This window comes from Gadus macrocephalus, chromosome 16, assembly GCF_031168955.1.
Source record: "Gadus macrocephalus chromosome 16, ASM3116895v1".
Lineage (NCBI taxonomy): Eukaryota > Metazoa > Chordata > Actinopteri > Gadiformes > Gadidae > Gadus > Gadus macrocephalus.
Genome location: NC_082397.1, coordinates 17,702,965 through 17,721,765, shown reverse-complemented (window position 1 = coordinate 17,721,765; position 18,801 = coordinate 17,702,965). Strand labels below are relative to the sequence as shown.

Genomic DNA, 18,801 nt, shown 5'->3' with positions numbered 1-18,801 from the left:
CGAGCTACGGGCCATTTTGGGTGGGAGCGCCCACCTCAAGCCACCCCCAAACCGGAGCCGACGCAGCCGGGGCCGACGCAGCCGGAGCCGACGCAGCAGAGACGACGCCGCCAGAGACGAAACGCCGCCAGAGACGACGCAGCCCGAGACGAGGCTGCGGGAGACGAGGCCGCGGGAGACGAGGCCGCGGGAGACGAGGTCGCGGGAGACGAGACTGCGGGAGACTAGGCCGCAAAACGAGCCACGCCGGCAGCAGAAGCAGCCATGCTGCGCGCCGGACCGCTGCCACCTCCGAAAGGCCACCCGAGGCTTCAGCAAAGGGTGGAGGAGTGTGGCAACCCGGCCTGGGCCAATTAGGGATATTCAGAGCACCTGAGGAACAAGTGGAGAAGCAGGGCTTAAATAGCCGGCTTACTCATTCGGGGCTCACCCAGCCCTGGAGCTCCAGCACGGAGAGACCGGTCCTCGTGGGTGACGGGATTCCACCCACGAGGGAGGGGACCGTTGATTCCTCCCAAGGTTTATGTTATTTGTATTTTGGAGAGACTTTTATGTTCGGAAATAAACATGCCTCATTTTGGCTTTTGCGCAACGCAATTGTGTCCGGTTTGGGAGGAGTTGGTGCGCTCAACGTGGCGGGTTGCCACAACACACACAAACACACAACGATGTATACACACAATGCACTGTGTATGTTAGTAACGAATAATTTATGATTCAAGTATGTGTGTCTGTGAGCATGCGGTCATGTGCGCGCACGTGTGTATGAGTGCATGCGTGTTGGTATGCTTGTCTGCACTTGTGCGTGGGTGTGAGTTTCATACATTGATGACAACAAAAAGGGATCAAGAGCGAGATTGCAGTGCTTACACTATTGGAGTGTTTCTATGTGATGCCAGTTCCCCCACCACGTTTAAAAACAGAATTTCAGGGCACTACTAGCCCAGGTACCCCGTGGTAAGATGGCTCCAAAACAGACTGGACTGTAATTGGCCCATTTATCTCTTCCACTCTGCATTTATGACAGAGCTTCGTGGTCACGTGTGTGTGTGTGACTCGATAATATCTCAGATCAAATGGTGGTAAGAGGAGGCGGCGGCGGCGGCGGCTACAGTGTTGTCCATTATCATGTTATCTGTTGACGTTTGAGTGAAAGAGAGGGTTCCATTATGATGTCTGTAGGTGAGAGAGAGAGAGAGAGAGAGAGAGAATCCAAAAATGCGAATGTTTTTTCAGTGAAAACACACAATCACAAGTGTAAGATTGTCTATTAGAGAATGTGACAACCTTTCTGTTTTCTCTTTGTTTTTGTCTGCCATAACTTCTGTGTATCATAAGGGAGATTGGAAACAGACTTTGTTCTATATAATGAGATGACATTAGATAAGCATTTGAGAGAATGAGGTTCGAAATACATATGCACATTTAGTTAAAAAATAGATCATCTCGTGGACTTTTTCATCGTGTAATTATTTGTGTATCTCCTCCTCCTATGCTGCATATTAACCTTATTAAGGTCCCAAAAGCTGAGGAAACCAAGAAATCCAAGGTTCAACATACACACACGCACACAAACACACAGACACACGCACCAACACACACAACGCACACACGGCATACATAAACACACACACACACGCGCGCACACAGAGAAACACACGATGCACTCACTCAGACTCACAGATGCACACATACACATGCATGACAACTAGTGCTACATGGGTATTGTGTCTCGTGTCTGCGGATCTCAAGTGAGTGTGTGTTGATGCAGTGTCCTCCATTCCCTTGCATGTGACCTGTCTCATTGTGTTTCTGGGGTTCTGCCCCCCCCACCGCCCTCCCGCCTTTATCTCCTCATCATCTGTCAGCCTCTGAAGTCCCCTCACAGCCCCTTCAAACCACATCAAACATTTCTCAGGACCCTCCCACACCCTGAGAATCAGATACCTCCTGAATTGATGGATTAGAAGTCCAATAGACCACCGGGTGCCAATTGATCCACTCTGGCCTGCCAGTCGTCTCTCTCAACTCCAGAATATAAACAGACCGGCGGCCTGTTGGTGGTGTTGGGTGAAACAGTCACTCAGCACTCTAAGAGGTCACAGAAGCAGCGTCGTGAGCCGACTACCAACCAGCCAAACGGCAAACTTGTGGTCATCCCAGAGGCTAACAGACTCCATCAAAGGCCGGGCTCACAGCTCTGACATCATCAAAGGGTGACGCAGCCCTGTTTATGATTGAAGATGACTGTGCATTTCATGTTGCGTCACTGCCCGCAAGCTTGTTTGAAAGGAATCACTGTCGATTACTGTGCTGTGTTAAAAATAATATGTGTTTAGTCCTTTGGCTGCAGCCGTAGAACATAGCCTCTCATTTATCATCTATCCACGCTCAATACAATGTGAGGATGGTTTGTACTAACCATGTTGGTTGTGGTTGCTCTTTCCACAGGATGACTACATACCCTACCCACGAATAGAAGATGTGAGTTTTTCTTCAATGAGTTACTCCCATATAAAATATATTGCCTTGTCCTCACCCAGGAGAAATATCTCTGCCAGACATATTCTCAGAGAAACTATCAAACACATTCTGCTCTCCCCTGCTATTCTCTCTCTCTCTCTCTCTCTCTCTCTCTCTCTCTCTCTCTCTCTCTCTCTCTCTCTCTGTCTCTCTCTCTCTCTGTCTCTCTGTCTCTGTCTCTCTCCCTCTCTCTCTCTCTCTCTCTCTCTCTCTCTCTCTCTCTCTCTCTCTCTCTCTCTCCTGTATGTTTCATTGTCTCTCTCTCTCTCTCTCTCTCTCTCTCTCTCTCTCTCTCTCTCTCTCTCTCTCTCTCTGTCTCTCTCTCTCTCTGTCTCTCTGTCTCTCTCTCTCTCTCTCTCTCTCTCTCTCTCTCTCTCTCTCTCTCTCTCTCTCTCCTGTATGTTTCATTGTCTCTCTCTCTCTCTCTCTCTCTCTCTCTCTCTCTCTCTCTCTCACTCTCACTCTCACTCTCACTCTCTCTCTCACTCTCTCTCCCCCCTCAGGTCCTGGAGAAGGGGGGTCCGTACCCGCAGGTCATCCTGCCCCAGTTTGGGGGCTACTGGATCGAGGATGCTGAGGCGCCTGTGGGTACCCCCACCTCGTCCGAGTCCAGCTTCTGTGAGGAGGAGGAGGTGGAGGACGGCGGTGGAGGAAGTGGGGGCAGCCCTGGCGCCGGTCACGGGTACCGCTTGGAGTGTAACGGCACTGCGCGCGCCTACCGCAAACACTTCCTTGGCAGGGTGAGTTTTACTGTGGATGTGTGTGTGTGTGTGTGTGTGTGTGTGTGTGTGTGTGTGTGTGTGTGTGTGTGTGTGTGTGTGTGTGTGTGTGTGTGTGTGTGTGTGTGTGTGTGTGTGTGTGTGTGTGTGTGTGTGTTGATGGATGTGTGTCTGTTTGTGTGTTTGTGTATGTTGTGGCAACCCAGCTCGGGCACAACGCCCCTGAGTCAGGGGTTAGGTGGTAGAGGCGGTTACCACCCATTTACACCAGGTGGCACAAGTGAGCGCATTGGTGCCAATCAGCGAAATACGGAGCACCTGAGGTCGGAGCAGTTGGAGAACCATCGCTTAAAGAGCCTGCTTCAACACTGGTTCTCCTGTTGAGAGACTGATCCATTAGGTGGAGAGACTGACAAACAGTGTTTGTATTAACTAATTACTCCGTTGTTACATCGCCGTTGCTGTACGTTAAATGCAGTGCGTTACTATAAATTGATTGAATAAACTGCATAATCCGTACGCACCCCTGGCTGCAAATACAAACTGCTAGTGAGGAGACCGGGTGGGTTAACAACGAGATATGCGATTATGATTGGCTAAGGCAGGGTCATGTTTTATGGTAGCAAATCGGAGCCAGTGTTTTTATACTAAGCCAGGACACGTGCGCCACACACACACACACACACGCACACACCAAACAGATTCGATGAAGCAGCAGAAATGGCGAGTCCGGAGCAATCCGATGAAAAGTTGGCATTTTCTGTAGTATTCGGCAGATGTTCCACAGCCTTTGCAACCAAGCAAATAAAAAAATCAATTGGAAGTATATCAGGGCCTTGAATGGGCAGTTCAACAATTTAACACATTAAGGCCAGTTGAAAACTGGTCAGAAAAATCTAAATTCTTTGACACAGTGGATTTTTTTTTTTACAGTAACACAAATAGTAACTTTCCCTGGTAACTAGTTACTTTTATTATAGGGTAATTCAGTTACTTACTCAGTTACTTTTTGGAGCAAGTAGTGAGTAACTATAACTAATTACTTTTTTAAAGTAACGTTCTCAACACTGCTGACGAATAGACAGAAGAATACCCAGGGGGACGTGATTCCGGACAGACGGACACCGCCGGATATTCCTCCCAGGTTTTTTGTATTTTTTAGTAAGATACTTACGTTTGAAATAAACGTGGCTTTTTGGTTTGCGAAAGAAGAATCGTGTGCTGATTAGGGGGAGGTTGGTCCCTCACCAAGCCGGGTTGCCACCATTTGTGTGTGGGTTTGTTTGTGTGTGTTTGTTTGTTTATGTGTGCGGGTATGTATGTGTGTTTGTGTATCTGTTAGTGTGTGTGTGTGTACCATTTATCAGCGTTCTTGAAAGCTTTCTTTTCACATCTGGACAAAAGGAAAGATGAAAAAGTTGGCAACAATGCTAAAATATACAGTGCATGCAAATTCTAAATGCATACCCATATGCACAGATATAACGTGCGTGTGTATGCGAGTCAACTTCCCACGCTGCCTTGTGTCTTGCCATGAGGGTGACCTACCTTTCGTGGACTTGATCTTTGCTCTATGCCCGTGCAGGAGCACATGAACTACTACTGCACCGGCAGCAGTATAGGACACCTCATCATGTCGCTGAAACAAGAGGAGGCGGAGAGCCAGGAGTTTTTGCGTATCATGCTCAGGTACATGATTGAATAACCCTCTGCTGCTCCTCGTTATCGTCAGATTATGCAAATCTAAATAATTTACATGGCAGGCGGCCGGTGTGGCTAAGTAGAACGACCTGCGTGCCTGTTGTACAGCGGTTATAAAGCCTCGCTCTGTTAATAGTTAGTTTGCCGGTTTCACTGAATGTTGTTCAAGAATCCATCGACAACAACGGGATCCGTCCTTATAAGCGGAGTCGCCGCCATAGAAATCCTAAACACTTGTTGTAATAACCTCAGGTTGGTTTATGTATTGAACACTGTGTCTTCCTATTTCAGGGCGAGAACCAAGACTGTCCACGACAGGATTTCTCTGGCAGGCCTCAGCCAGCTGCCCAGCGTACCTCAGATAGCCAAGGTAGGCTTCCCCCAGACCATTGTGCAGAGTCCGCTACACATGGACCCCATGACCTACCACGCGAACACCACACTGATACATGGCTGCCAACAGCTCAGAAGATACTTGAGTTTGAACTTTTCAGTGGAAAACAAATCCAGGGCGTGGAATCTGTGATTTCCGCGATTAGCTGAACCAGCACTTCCAGTACAGATCCACAGACCTGTGAAATCATTAGGTATTGATTTTGCTGTTCCCATCCAAACTTTGATTCAATGTTGAGCTGTGAGCTACCCTAAGGAATAGGTACCGTTGAAGCTGAACACATAGGAAATAACTGACTTGAGGCAGTGTCTAGTCTAGTGTTTGGGCTCTGACCAGAGAGAGGACGGGGTTTAAAAAGTCCCATCTGTTTCTCCAAAGGCCCATGACTGATCCCCTCCCATAGAAACAGCAGGGCGGTTGTTATGAAGAGTCATCTAGGGGCATAGCATGAGCTTCTCTAATTGCCCCATCTGTCCCCTGTTGAAATGAAACCCCTGCTCATCTTCTGTCTTCCATAGCTCCTGTGCGATGACGCCACGGGCCTGAAGTTCAGCCCGGTCCTTTACCCCAGGGTAAGTGCACCTCACTGGAGAGATCCCTGGGGCTCCATATAATGACACCTCGCACAACTTTTCACCACCACTTGTGATCTCATTAGTATGTCAGGCACACTAGCGCTCACTTTCCACTATCGTATTTGGATTGAAAGTGCTCACATCTGTGTTAACATACCCTCTATTGCTTGTATCAGATTGACATTGGCAGGCCTCTATGAATAACAATGGGCAATAATCTCAAGGCTAAATCAACGTACTGTTCCCAATTGTTTGGGATAATACCCAACACCATTGGGACACTGAAAGCTGTAGGTTTGAGTCTATTGGTGTGAAATGAGAACCATCACAGTTTTTGATACTAAGCCAATGCTGTCTTAGTAAATACGTGCTGTGTAAGTATTAAGAATGGGCTGACATTATCCAGCTTCCATCTCTGAACCCAGAGGACATTTACTAGGATCAAGAGTAAAGTAAAGTGAAGACAAGTAAACAAAGACTACACAATGACAAGGCATAAAGCTGTGGGTGAGAGAGAGGGGAGGGCTGAGGGGGTGGCTGAGTCAACTTTTAAGGATTTTATTCTCTTGTACAAATGGGGGACTCGACTTGACAACTAACTCCTCTCAGTGGGTACCATGTGAGGAACCATTTTCCTCAGGATTGCCTCGGGGAAAAGTAAAAAACCTGTGTGTCTGTGTGTGTGTGTGTGTGTGTGTGTGTGTGTGTGTGTGTGTGTGTGTGTGTGTGTCTGTGTGTGTGTGTGTGTGTGTGTGTGTGTGTGTGATGCAAAAACAAATTGAGCGATGCTCTCGCCGTGGGCTGTGACGGTCTGTCACATGTCGACCTCACAGGACCCAAATAAGATAAACGCCTCACCTGCCAGCTCTGTTATTAAATTCAATTCTCTCTCTCTCTCTCTCTCTCTCTTCTCTGCCTCTCCATCATCCACCCTCTCTCTTCAACATACAGGGTTCCCAGTTGATAGTGGCTTATGATGAACATGAGCTCAACAACACCTTCAAGTTTGGGGTCGTCTACCAGAAATTTGGACAGGTGAGGGAAAGAGTCGCTGTCTTCGTGACGTCTGTGATGCTGGTCGGGGAGGGGGCTGGTTGCATTTAAAAATACTTTTAACTGATGAAGAAAGATGTGGTGGCGTTATAAGTGGGAAAATAAGATTAATAGATTAATACCAGCTCCTCCCCGACCAATACTGGCGATAACTATTAATCCCCCAGGGGGGAATTCAGGAGGCACAGCCGCAGGAATTAAGACGGCCAAACTACAGATAAGAAAATAGTGTTGAAATAACAATGAACAGAATACAAAAAGACAAATAGTACACATATGCCATGCTAATAAGCAGTAATCACACAGACTACATACAAGCCAAACCCATTACACGTGTAATGGGTTTGAATTCACACCATCCATGCAAAAGTTTCAAATGGTCAAGGGTCAAAAGGGGTGGGTTGGTCAGTATCGAAGTGATCAAGTGTATACGGAAAAAATATCATCACAGAGCGTTCAGGTTTAGAAGAAACTAGGGACTCAGGCACTGCTGTAAAGTCAGATGTCTGCATAATGTGTGTGTGCATAAAGGAAGGCCTGAAACACCTGGTTTGGCACCTGGGGGGAGATAAGCTAATGGCTGAAGCTGCTCCACACCTCCACATAGCTCCTCTTAGAGGGCATGTGAGGGGAGTGTCCAGGATTTGTCTTGGACGGTTTGCATTGTGTGTTATGATAACTATGTTTACATTATGACCTGTTTTTCTCTTGTTTTGTGAACTTATCATTGCATCATTATTTATTCATTCGTCCATCCCACCACGACCATCACCCTGTGCGTTCCCCAGACGTCAGAGGAGGAATTGTTTGGAAACAATGAGGAAACGCCAGCTTTCCGGGAGTTTCTGGATGTTCTGGGAGAAAACATTGAGCTGCAGGACTTTAAAGGGTGAGTGGGGACAGAATGAGACAGAAAATATGGTATGACATTCAAATGCAATGAAGTAAAATAAACTCATAACTAGTAACTGAAGAACATAGTTGATTAAAGTTCAGATATTTGCTCAACCACGAGCACAGTTTGTCTGGACGGTTCAATATTTTAATTTAACATGGAATAAAGTGCTTAGCAAGCTCATTCTGGGCTCTAACGGGCTGCATCGTCAAGTAATCAGAGCTTTGTCTATTATCTTTATTGTCCCGTTGGCTTTTCAGTACAGGCCTATACCAGCATGTTTTCCCCACAGAATCCATGACCGTCTCTGTTACACAGTATTTACCGTGGCATGCAATTTTACAACAGGCCAGAGCAAGAACAAACGCTTTATGCGTTTGAAGACAAACCGTCAACCTGCTTGTGTGTGCATTTCTGTTCCGGTAGGTTCCGTGGGGGGCTGGACGTGTCCCATGGACAGACGGGCATGGAGTCGGTCTACACAGTCTTCAGACAGCGAGATATCATGTTCCACGTCTCCACCAAGCTTCCCTACACTGAGGGGGATGTGCAGCAGGTACTATACCTCCCTCTTTGTCAATGGGACAGCACCATCTCTGGTGAAACACAGATACTGCAGCGTTGTGTCTGAAAGTAATGTCAAAGCCCTTGCCAGTGAATTCTACCTAAGGTTACTATAAAGATGAAAGCTGGATTATGTATTACTTTATTCAATAACAATCATGCCATGTTGTGACGGTAGAATGCTATGCATTTAAATGCTACAAATTTCATTACCGACCATCTGTTCAGCTAATTGACAATATCTCATCTCCTTCTCTGCTTCCACAGCTCCAGAGGAAAAGACACATAGGAAATGACATTGTGGCGGCCATCTTCCAGGAAGATGCCACTCCGTTCGTCCCGGACATGATCGCCTCCAACTTCCTGCATGCCTACGTTCTGGTTCAGGTCCAGGACCCATGCACGGAAAACACCATGTACAAGGTGCCAATCTATTAGAAAACACCAATTACAAGTTACCATTCAGCGGCTCTATAGAAAACACCTCACACAAGGTACCAGTCAGCAGATCTATAGAACACACCACATACAAGGTACCAGTCATACTTTCCCTGGTCAGCATGCAGTGCTATAAGTCACAAGTCAAATAACGCATTCATACTTTGGTAATACATGTATTGATATGGACTTATGGATATTAAGGCTCATCCAAAGAGTCAAATCCTTTGTTGTGACATGTGTTGCAAAAGCCATGGCATGCTAAACGTTTTGAGTTAGCCCATTGAATTGAATCAGGGTCTAATTGTACTTGTCAAGTGAAAGAAAATCGCTGTCAGACACAGAGATGACCAGTATTTATGAATAAACCGTGGAACATTTCAGACACATACTTATTTTAGTTATCATTGGTCGTCGACGTAGACACGTTTTTAACATCAGAGCCCCTCCACTTCAAACAACCCCCTTCTGAATGACGAGCTGTGTGTGAGCTCAGTGTGTCTGTGTTGTCACAACAGGTGTCCGTCACAGCCAGGGAAGACGTTCCACCTTTCGGACCTCCCCTCCCTAACCCGGCTGTCTTCAGGAAGGTGAGAGGGGGAGATGGAGAGAAGGAGAAGGAGATGGGGGGGCGGTAGGAGCTAAGGGACAAGAGGGGTAAAATATGTATGGTGATGATGTTATTTTGGGACTGAGACTAGCAGACTTCTTAAATAAAATGACACACACACACACACTCACACAGTTTCAATTTGGAAATCCCGATGAAATCGACGGTGTGGCTGAAGGTCACCTCAGCGCCCCTCTGGTTTATCCATCCCTCCCATGTTCTGCCTCCTCTGTTCTTCTCTATTTTCTCTATCTCCCTGACCTCTGCATCTACCCCCCCCCCCCCCCCCCCCTTTCTTACCCTCTCTCCAGGGTCCCGAGTTTCGAGACTTCCTGCTGACGAAGCTGATCAATGCAGAAAATGCCTGCTACAAGTCAGACAAATTTGCCAAACTAGAGGTGACACAGTCGCTTACACAGTCGGATAGAAACACCCCCCCGCATGCACGCACGCATACACACACACACGCACACACACATGCACACAAGTACGCACGCACGCAGGCACACATGCACACATGCACGCACACACGTTTTTTCTCAATCATCTCAATCATTATCTCCCCGATGATAAATGGCTGTCCGTGTGTGTGTGTGTGTGTGTGTGTGTGTGTGTGTGTGTGTGTGTGTGTGTGTGTGTGTGTGTGTGTGTGTGTGTGTGTGTGTGTGTGTGTGTGTGTGTGTGTGTGTGTGTGTGTGTGTGATCCAGGGCCGAACGCGGGCTGCATTGCTGGACAACCTCCATGATGAGCTACACAGACAGAGCCAGGCCACGCTGGGCGTGAGCGTGGCTGGCGACGACGACCGGCTGGAGAACGGCGGTCACGGAGGACTGCTGGAGTCCTTCAAGGTGAACCACTTCATTCATTAGTCACGAAAACTCATTAAAAGTAAAGCAACAAAAAAGACGTGACCTTTTTAACAAGGCCCAAAGCAGCCTTCAGAGATTTGTATTGTTTAGTTGATCACCTTTCCGAGGGCGGCTTGGAGAATTTGAGTTATTTTTTACGATCGCCTTGTGTGTCTGGATATGACCCGATGATTCTCAGCCCCCATGTGCACCCCTGTGAGCTTTGCAGTCTTCTTTAAGCATCTGTTTGTTTGTGTGTATGGGCATTAATTTGTGTGTGTGTGTGTGTGTTTGTGTTTGCGCGTGTGTGTGTGTGTGTGTGTTTGTGTGTTTGTGTGAGCTATTTGCATTTGCGTGTGAGTCCTCTCATCTTGCTGCATTGCAATCTCTTCAGTCATCTAATGTTTCACCAAGATGCTGCTCATAGTGAAAGTCGATAGGCGTGTGTGTGTGTGTGTGTGTGTGTGTGTGTGTGTGTGTGTGTGTGTGTGTGTGTGTGTGTTAATGCACATAGCTGACCATATGGTTCTCTTCACAGGTGTTGTGGACAGCTATGTTGTACTTTCTACAGTCAGCCACTGGGGGTGCTGTTTTTTTTGCTGCACTGGCAATTATTGTTTACTACTGTTTACTGACTACTTAAAGATCTTTGTAAATGCATTTCAATAATAATAAATACTTTTTCAGCATGAGTTGTTTGTTTTATTAATACTTATGTAATACATGTACAAAGAAAAACTGAATATATATTAATACGATGCAGACTTCTGTCCATGCTCAAATTTTCTGACTGTTAGGAATCACTACCCTTTGGTGGTAGAATTACGCAATAAGGGACGTCGTAACAGTGTGAGTTACAAACCAAGAATACGTCATGAAAGAGAAGGCATCTTTGTATCATTGTACTGACTGTGCTAATAATAACATACTAACTAACTGTCTCACTGTATCTTCTGGGCTTTTCTTTATCTGCTTACTCCACAACTAACCTTCCCTTCCTCTCTGATTGTCACTCTCTTCCTCCCTTCCTCCCCTCTGTCTCCTCTGTCTCTACCCTCTCTCTTATCCGCCTCCCGTCCCCCAAACTTCCAGAGGGCCATGCGTGTGCGGAGCCACTCCATGGAGACCATGGTAGGGCCACATCGCCACCGCAGCCCCGGGGTGGGCGGCGGGGTCCCGGCCAGCCTCAGCGGGGGGGTGCTGCCCCAGAGCTCCAGCGAGCTGACCAAAAGCACCTTCAATGTGAGTGCGGGGGGGGGGGGGGGGGGGGGGGGGGAGAGAGTGGGGTAGGGGCATAACTGATGCAACAAACTCAAGGAGTGGGGAACCCTTTTCCTTGCTTGTTTTTCTGATACTGCAAATTATTAGAAAAACGTACATTTCTTCTCCTTATCATTGTTGTTGTTGTTCTTCTTCTTCTTCTTCTTCTTCTTCTTCTTCTTCTTCTTCTTCTTCTTCTTCTCTGGAACTACTAACTGGTTTCCCAGGCAGCTCACATGTGTGTATTGAGCAAGATATCGGAATGCACATTCCGGTAGTAGGATGGACCACAGCTGACCAAATGCTACCCCATAATACTCAGCAGCATTTCCTCCTCGTCCAACTACTACCTCCCCCTCCCACCCATTAGTTAATTCTCACCTGTTGACTCTTGGAGGGCCACCACTGCCCTCTAGTGATTTGCATCTGTCACGATCACATGCTTCCATCAGAACAGAGCAGTGTGTTGTCTTATACACTTTATTCGAGGGTCTCTTGCGGTCCACGACTGAACCCCACCACGTGTCTCGGGTTGTGTTACCTTCGCCCTCCAGCCTCCGGTGATGTCGGCCAAGTCCCCGCTAAAGAGCCCCGTGAAGCGGCGCTCCGGCCTCTTCCCCCGCCTCCACTCCAGTACGGAGAACCCCTCGGACAGACAGTCGCGCAGGTCAGACACTCCTCTCCCTTCTCTCGCTCCTCTCACGCTCTACCCTCCTCGGTGACTATTCTTTAGGATTCGCCCTCAGCAGCTGCTCTTTATTGTACCACAGCGTGGTTGAATGCTTGATTCTGAATCGGTCAATAACGTTCCAAGGGTGTGCAGGCTCTTTCAGTAACCCACCCCCTGCCTTTTAAAGGTTCCTCATCGACGCGGCACAAACCCAACGTTAGCAACAACGGTCCAATAGAACATTGAGATTGATTTGGGGTTTATTCCTTACCTATCGACCTTCAGTATCTACTATCATCCACCCTAAGCTTCTACTTTGTGAATCCACCCTCAGGTTCCACTCTTAGAATTCACCCATAGCATGAAAACACTCTTAGCATCTTCCTTTAGAACCAATCGCTTAGTATTGCAACACTGGGTATCTTGGTATCAAAAGATGGAATATATTGCAACGACAACATCCATCGTTTTTTTATGCCGTTTAATTTAAACATTTGTTGTTGTTATTGTTGTTTGTCTTCCCCTGACGACATCCACAGTGACCAGAAGCACCCGGAGGGCTGCTCGCTGTCACAGGAAATGAGGTCAGAGACGTCCTCCAATCCCAGCTCGCCGGAGGTCTGCCCCAACAAAGAGAGGTGCCCTCAGAAAGAATAGTTCGGCTAACATTGCATTCGAATGTACCTGTCCTTTAAGTTGTGTTCATAATCTACATAGACGGATAACATAAGGTCTGTTTGTATTTAGACCACTTCAATCGTCGTATCATTTTCATTATGCGTCACTCCGACTTCTAGACCTGTAACACTCTACCTTTAAAACCCATTGCTCACGTACAGCCTAATAAAGACAACTGTAGCGTGAGGTGTGAGCGCCCCCTGGCTGTGGGTTGTGATGTCCGCAGGCCCTTTGTGAAGCAGAAGGAGTGCAGCAGCCTCAGTGGAAGCACAGGGAGCAGGCCCAACATCTCCCGCTCCTCCTCCAGCACCAGCAGCTTCAGCAGCACCACCGCCGAGACGGAGGCCCTGGAGGAGCTGGACATAGTCAGTGCTGCACAATACACATGGGGTGGGGGTGGGGGTGGGGGTGATGATGATGAGGATGGTGATGCTGATGTTGACAGTGGTGGTGGCGGTGGAGGTAATGAGGATGGTGTTGGTGGTGTGGGTAATGATGATGATGATGGTGGTGGAATAATGACGGTGAGGATGATGTGGGTAGGGGTGGAGATAATCAGGATGATGATGATGATGATGATGATGATGATGATGATGATGATGGAGGTGGTGTTGGTGGATAATTGTAGCAGTGGAATTGGATTGTTTAAGATTTGTTCTCACACCGCATCAAAATGAGAAAGACCAAACAATTTTGAAACCGTGGTATTGGGTAGCCTGAAATAAACCTGACAAAAGAACACCTGTGAGTGAAGCAGAGGCTCTCTCTCTGGAACAAGATACATTCATGCAGAGGAATCTCCTCCTCAGTGAGCGTGTGAGGAGCTCCCCGGGGGTGTGTTAACACGTTCTTAATTGAGCGTGTGTTCGTAGTAATCAAAGTCTCAGGTGTCAAAGCCTTCATGTATTTCATGTCCTGTAATTAGCCAGACGTGATACCAGCTGACAGAGACTCTCCCTCCATGTCCCTGTTGGCTAATGTTCAGACGCCATGTTGGTGCCTCGTGTTTAGCTGTGTACACAGCTGCAGCATACGCTTTAAATACCTCTCAGGATGCAGAGAAATGAGAGGGATGTACATCGTCACGTCATACTGGTCATAATGATAACAAATATCTTCTGAGCCATTCCTACCAGCTAAGAAATTCTCTCATTCCCACTTTTATGATTAGCTCTCGTGACCAAATTAGTTTCTTTCTCCTTCTTCTCCTTTGCTTGTGGAAGAAAACCCTCTAATAACAAAACCCTAAACGTTGACCCGCTAGTCTTGTTTTGACGTGATGCTTCCTCCCCTATCTCTTCCTGCTCTTGGTTCCCCCCCCGGTCCCCGGCTTCCTGCTCTCTCCCAGGCCAGCCATGCCTCCATGGCCTCCTCCCTGGTCTTCAGCCCGTGCCTCAGCACAGACAGCCAAGGAACCAGCACCCCGGTCATCATGTGCCGCAGTCCAACAGGTGCTGTGGACTGGAAATACACACACATGCACACACCAGCCCATGAAAAAAACACCTATTCTTACACGCAAGCATATGCACACATACTGTACAAACACGTCCATGAACACACAGTGTTTCCCATTGGTTTTCAGAGACTATGGTGGGTGGCTCGCAATCTTTTAGGGGGGTCCGGGGGCATGCCCCCCCCAGGAGAAAAATGTGAATAAATTTGATTTAAATGCATCAATCTGGTGACATATCAATTACTGACAAGTGACTTACAAACTGCTGGTATTGATATTAATGTTGATGACACAATGTAAAGGGTCATACTGAATGGGGTTGAGGAGTTTTCAGAAAGCATTTAAGAAAATAGGAAAACAAAAATTACTAAAACACAGTGCTGAGCCTTTATACTACTAGTTTATTATTATTCTTATCATTAATATTCTTATTATTAATAATATTAAATTCATAGATTCTGAGTATACCAAATATTCCCTCCCCCCCCCCCCTGTTTAACCCAAACAAAGTAACTCAGATATTTAGAGTTTGTCTTTCTTTATTTTTTTATTTTGGAAACTATGGCGGTCAAATTTAGACTATGGCGGTGCGCCTTAGTCCTGTCAATGTGTGGGGAACACTGTGTACACATTTATACGCAAGCACATGAACACAACCACAACTCAACTCAAACTCAAACCGGGAGCACCTGAAAACACACAGATTGCATGCATGAGATTACGCACACACACACACACACACACACACACACACACACACACGTACAGTGGACGTTTCTTTAGCAATTTATTATATTGATTCTATTTTTTGCATCACTCTTGTCTTTCCAGATGTGAAAACTAAGACGTCTCCCAGGTCAAATTTGAAGTTTCGATTTGACAAGCTGAGCCACTCCTCTACGGTGAGTTCTGCTGCCTTCAGTTCAGCTGGACAGCTTCCTCCGTGAAATCTGTGTTTGCATTGTAACCCAGACCTAAGACGTTAGGCATTTTAATTGGGACGGGGAGATCTTGTACAAGATCTTTTGAGAGAAATGTTGATTGGATTTTGATTTTGATTTGTTTCACACTTCTCTGAAGTGAAGAACATAATGACACTATCACTCTTGTGCAACTTTAGAACTTCTGCTAAAACCTTTCTATCATTCCTTCCTGTTGCTATTCTTATTAGTCTGATTAGACAGATGAAGCGGAACTACAGACTGTTTCTCAACATTGGGAAACAACAAGGCTCAAGGAGCTATCCTAGCGTTCAACAAACAAAAGAGTACCACAGACGACTGTATAAGCCCACTGTCAACGCACTTCACTAAGCCAAGCGGCATCCCTCTGAGAGACGGACGCACCGTCTGTACGCAGGGGGTCTGCTGGTGAATACTGTGAGAGTATATTCAAGACAAACTGTAGCGCAAGTGTCGCTTTTATCCTTAGCTACAGATATCAATGTTAATGCCTAACTGATGGTATCGCCACAGGCTGCTTTCCAGTTGCCAATAAAACTGTCGTTGTTCACACATACAAACAAGCCATTTGTCAACTGTGAGTGTGGAATGGGCAGGACTGTCTAGCCTAGAGGTACGCAAACAGGGGATTTACGGATCAATTAAGGAGAGACTATGGCTGAACTGTTACTTGTCGTGTTAAATGTGGATTAATTTATACAAATAACAAATGCTATATCAACTACAAAAACACCAGAAGAATCAACTTTTTCCTTTGTCTCCCTGTAATGGTATATCAGAAAGAATCCCAATATAAAAACATCCCAAAACGATACCATACATAACACCCATACTTGCTTATATAACACACATACAGTACACACACCATACATGATCTACACAAACACACACTGTAGCATACTGCACAGAAGCAGCACTTCTTCCTAACCCCCTAGCCCTTTCCCCTGGCCTATCTGAAGACCTTTAGCTCTTTGTGAGCCTCCAAGTGGTCCGGTTCTGTTTGTGACATCATGAGTACAGTGAACCTCACACTCATGATGTAAAATACATAACCTAAAATACGCTTATTGCTTGTGCAACATAATTGAAGTACCCTTTCATGGAGGTTCTTTAGGAAGGAGGGAGTCTGTTAGTGCTCATCAAATCAATAGCTATCTTAAAACTATACAATCCATCCTATTGTGCCATTACCTTATTTTAGCCAAAGTTGCGCCTTACAATCTATCTAAAAACACACTTTCAGCATTGGTCTCGTCTCTCTCTCTCCCTTGCTCCCTTCCTCTTTTGCTTCTCATTTAGGAAGTAGAGGTACATTTGGACCTGGTCGTAGTACTTGTGAGAGTTTAGCACGAAATATGCTGCAGATCCTCGTTGCACATTCTGAAACCATGTTAGGAAAATACATCCCAAATGCAGCTATACGTACTTGTATCTGTGTTAATGTTTGATGTAATCTTTGCAGTTCTACTCGACCCACCACGTGGGAGAGTTGAACTTGATGTGGCATTCTATGGTTTTTCGACCAGATTGAACATCTGTCTAAAACACCGGACTTGGGAGCTTTAATAGAAGCACATAGGATCATGCATATTAACGCTTTGTGAGTTTTAAGCTAAGCTCAACATTTCTCTGAACAGATTTGCAAAAGGCAATTGCGGGCGACTACGGAAGAAAAAAACAGAATAGTGAATAGCTCTGGAGTGCAGTCTCGTTTAACCCCGAGGGGTGTATAATAAACATTGCAAGCACAAGCAGCAAAGGAAGGGGAAAGCTATTTTCGTAATTTGACCAAATAACTCAAAAAATTATTTGAGAAATACAGATTCCGAGGCAGGCTACAATAATTGTGAAATAATTCACTGTTTCTTTCAGAGAGGGTTAATCACTTCCTCCCTCAGGGAAGTAGGCCTGCGAGAGTAATTTTAAAGGAAACGGCTGCTGACTAGGAAGTGTAGGTTCTGTCCTTTCTGGAGAAGTACTCAACAAGCAAACAGTCCCAGATAGCAACACTGTTTGTGTGTACACATGTATACACACTGAAGGCCTCTTTGTTTTATTATTGTCCACAGTAGAGGTTACAATTTTGAACAGCAGGTGAGAATAGGAGCAATTGACGAATAACAAGTCCTATGTCTTTATCATTGTAGCGGGTATTGCCTACACAGCCTTCTCTCTGTAATTTATTCAGTTATGCCTTTTGTTGCATTGATGTCATGTAAAATAAATGTAACTGCTGAGTATGCTAATGAAAGATATTAACGAAATAATTAAATATACATTAATTTATTAGAGGCCTAAAAAATGTATATGTATATTTGGTTATGTAATGTGCCATTGAGAGTTTATTCTGAAATAAAATGTTGTATTTTGTGTCATATTGTTAGTGTTGTTTTTCACTCAATGGTATGTGTTACATCATCAATCCCACATAATTGTCACGCAGAACAAGCACATATTATAAAACGTTCCAATCTGTGGGCAAATGTAGCCTGTTCAATACAATAAAGGGAATTTTGAAACACAATTAAAACAAAGAATACAAAATCCCTCTGCCGAGCTGTGGAGAAGGGGAGGTGGTATTATGCAACCACCGAGAGGGTGGATTTTCTAAAGTGATTGATACACACTATTTCCGGAATGTCCAAGCATTTCCTGGTTAAACCAGATGAAGCCAGCCTCATACCATACTTTTAGGGAGTTGTCTGATGGGTTTGTAGTGGGTTTTGTTGATAGCTATCGAAAACAAACACTTGCTAGACATGTTAGCTTATTTAAGTGTGTAGTTCAAACTTTTGATTCATTTAACTAAACTAAAAACACAATTGAAGTAACGCCATATAATCCAGCACACCATGGCAGAGCCAGACTCCCCCAAACAGCATGACATGGACCACCGGTGATGCCGCCCTTGAGGGGGGTCCTGAAGCATCACATCGCAGCCCCGCCGCCGTGCCTTACGGAGGAATAGATGATGGACTGGCTAGGCTCCTGGACTATTTGTGGCTCACGTGAAGCACCAAGTGCGACATCAGCGTACACGAGCTGTAACAGAAGCATTGAATGGTCTAGAAGTGCACCAGAACATGAAACATACAGAACATGCTCCCCTCACCGACTTCCCCGTAACCCTTACCTCACTGCTTGTCCTTCGTTGCTCCTCTGGCTTTGAGGAAACTGCAAAAAGAATTGGATCTTTATATGTACAGACGGTATATAATTGTAGCCCCAACAGTCATTCATGCGCACAGTGAATGATGTGTGGGCCATAGGCTCAATTCTACATCACAAACACACAATATCTGATTTCAAGGATACCTTTAGAAAGCCGGGAATTGTTTGTCTGTGGTATCGGGCATCGGGGGAGAGGTTGTGGGATCTGATTGTATCGGAATGTATCCAGAGTACAGCGCGTCTGAACCATGGTCTGAACAGGGTGGGGCCCTGAGCTCAGACA

The 18,801-nt window shown here is 46.0% G+C and overlaps 1 protein-coding gene across 9 annotated transcripts in view; it reads left to right on the top strand.

Moving 5' to 3' along the window:
* Positions 1-17,717, top strand: part of rap1gap2a (RAP1 GTPase activating protein 2a) — a 31,873-nt gene extending 14,156 nt beyond the window's left edge. For 6 of the 9 annotated variants that reach the window (XM_060075935.1, XM_060075940.1, XM_060075937.1 and 3 more), the window contains 19 exons: positions 2,452-2,484; positions 3,027-3,263; positions 4,828-4,931; positions 5,235-5,313; positions 5,856-5,909; positions 6,864-6,947; positions 7,754-7,854; positions 8,287-8,416; positions 8,692-8,847; positions 9,381-9,452; positions 9,784-9,870; positions 10,181-10,321; positions 11,414-11,563; positions 12,136-12,248; positions 12,791-12,889; positions 13,156-13,294; positions 14,278-14,380; positions 15,217-15,287; positions 15,557-17,717. In XM_060075935.1, coding sequence (XP_059931918.1) covers positions 2,452-2,484; positions 3,027-3,263; positions 4,828-4,931; positions 5,235-5,313; positions 5,856-5,909; positions 6,864-6,947; positions 7,754-7,854; positions 8,287-8,416; positions 8,692-8,847; positions 9,381-9,452; positions 9,784-9,870; positions 10,181-10,321; positions 11,414-11,563; positions 12,136-12,248; positions 12,791-12,889; positions 13,156-13,294; positions 14,278-14,380; positions 15,217-15,287; positions 15,557-15,565 — 1,962 coding nt within the window. In that variant the 3' untranslated portion in view covers positions 15,566-17,717. Of the gene's footprint in view, positions 1-1,516; positions 1,550-2,451; positions 2,485-3,026; positions 3,264-4,827; positions 4,932-5,234; positions 5,314-5,855; positions 5,910-6,863; positions 6,948-7,753; positions 7,855-8,286; positions 8,417-8,691; positions 8,848-9,380; positions 9,453-9,783; positions 9,871-10,180; positions 10,322-11,413; positions 11,564-12,135; positions 12,249-12,790; positions 12,890-13,155; positions 13,295-14,277; positions 14,381-15,216; positions 15,288-15,556 lie in introns of all 9 variants that reach the window. The other 3 variants (XM_060075931.1, XM_060075932.1, XM_060075933.1) reach the window with 1 other exon arrangement.
* Positions 17,718-18,801: the final 1,084 nt, after the last annotated feature.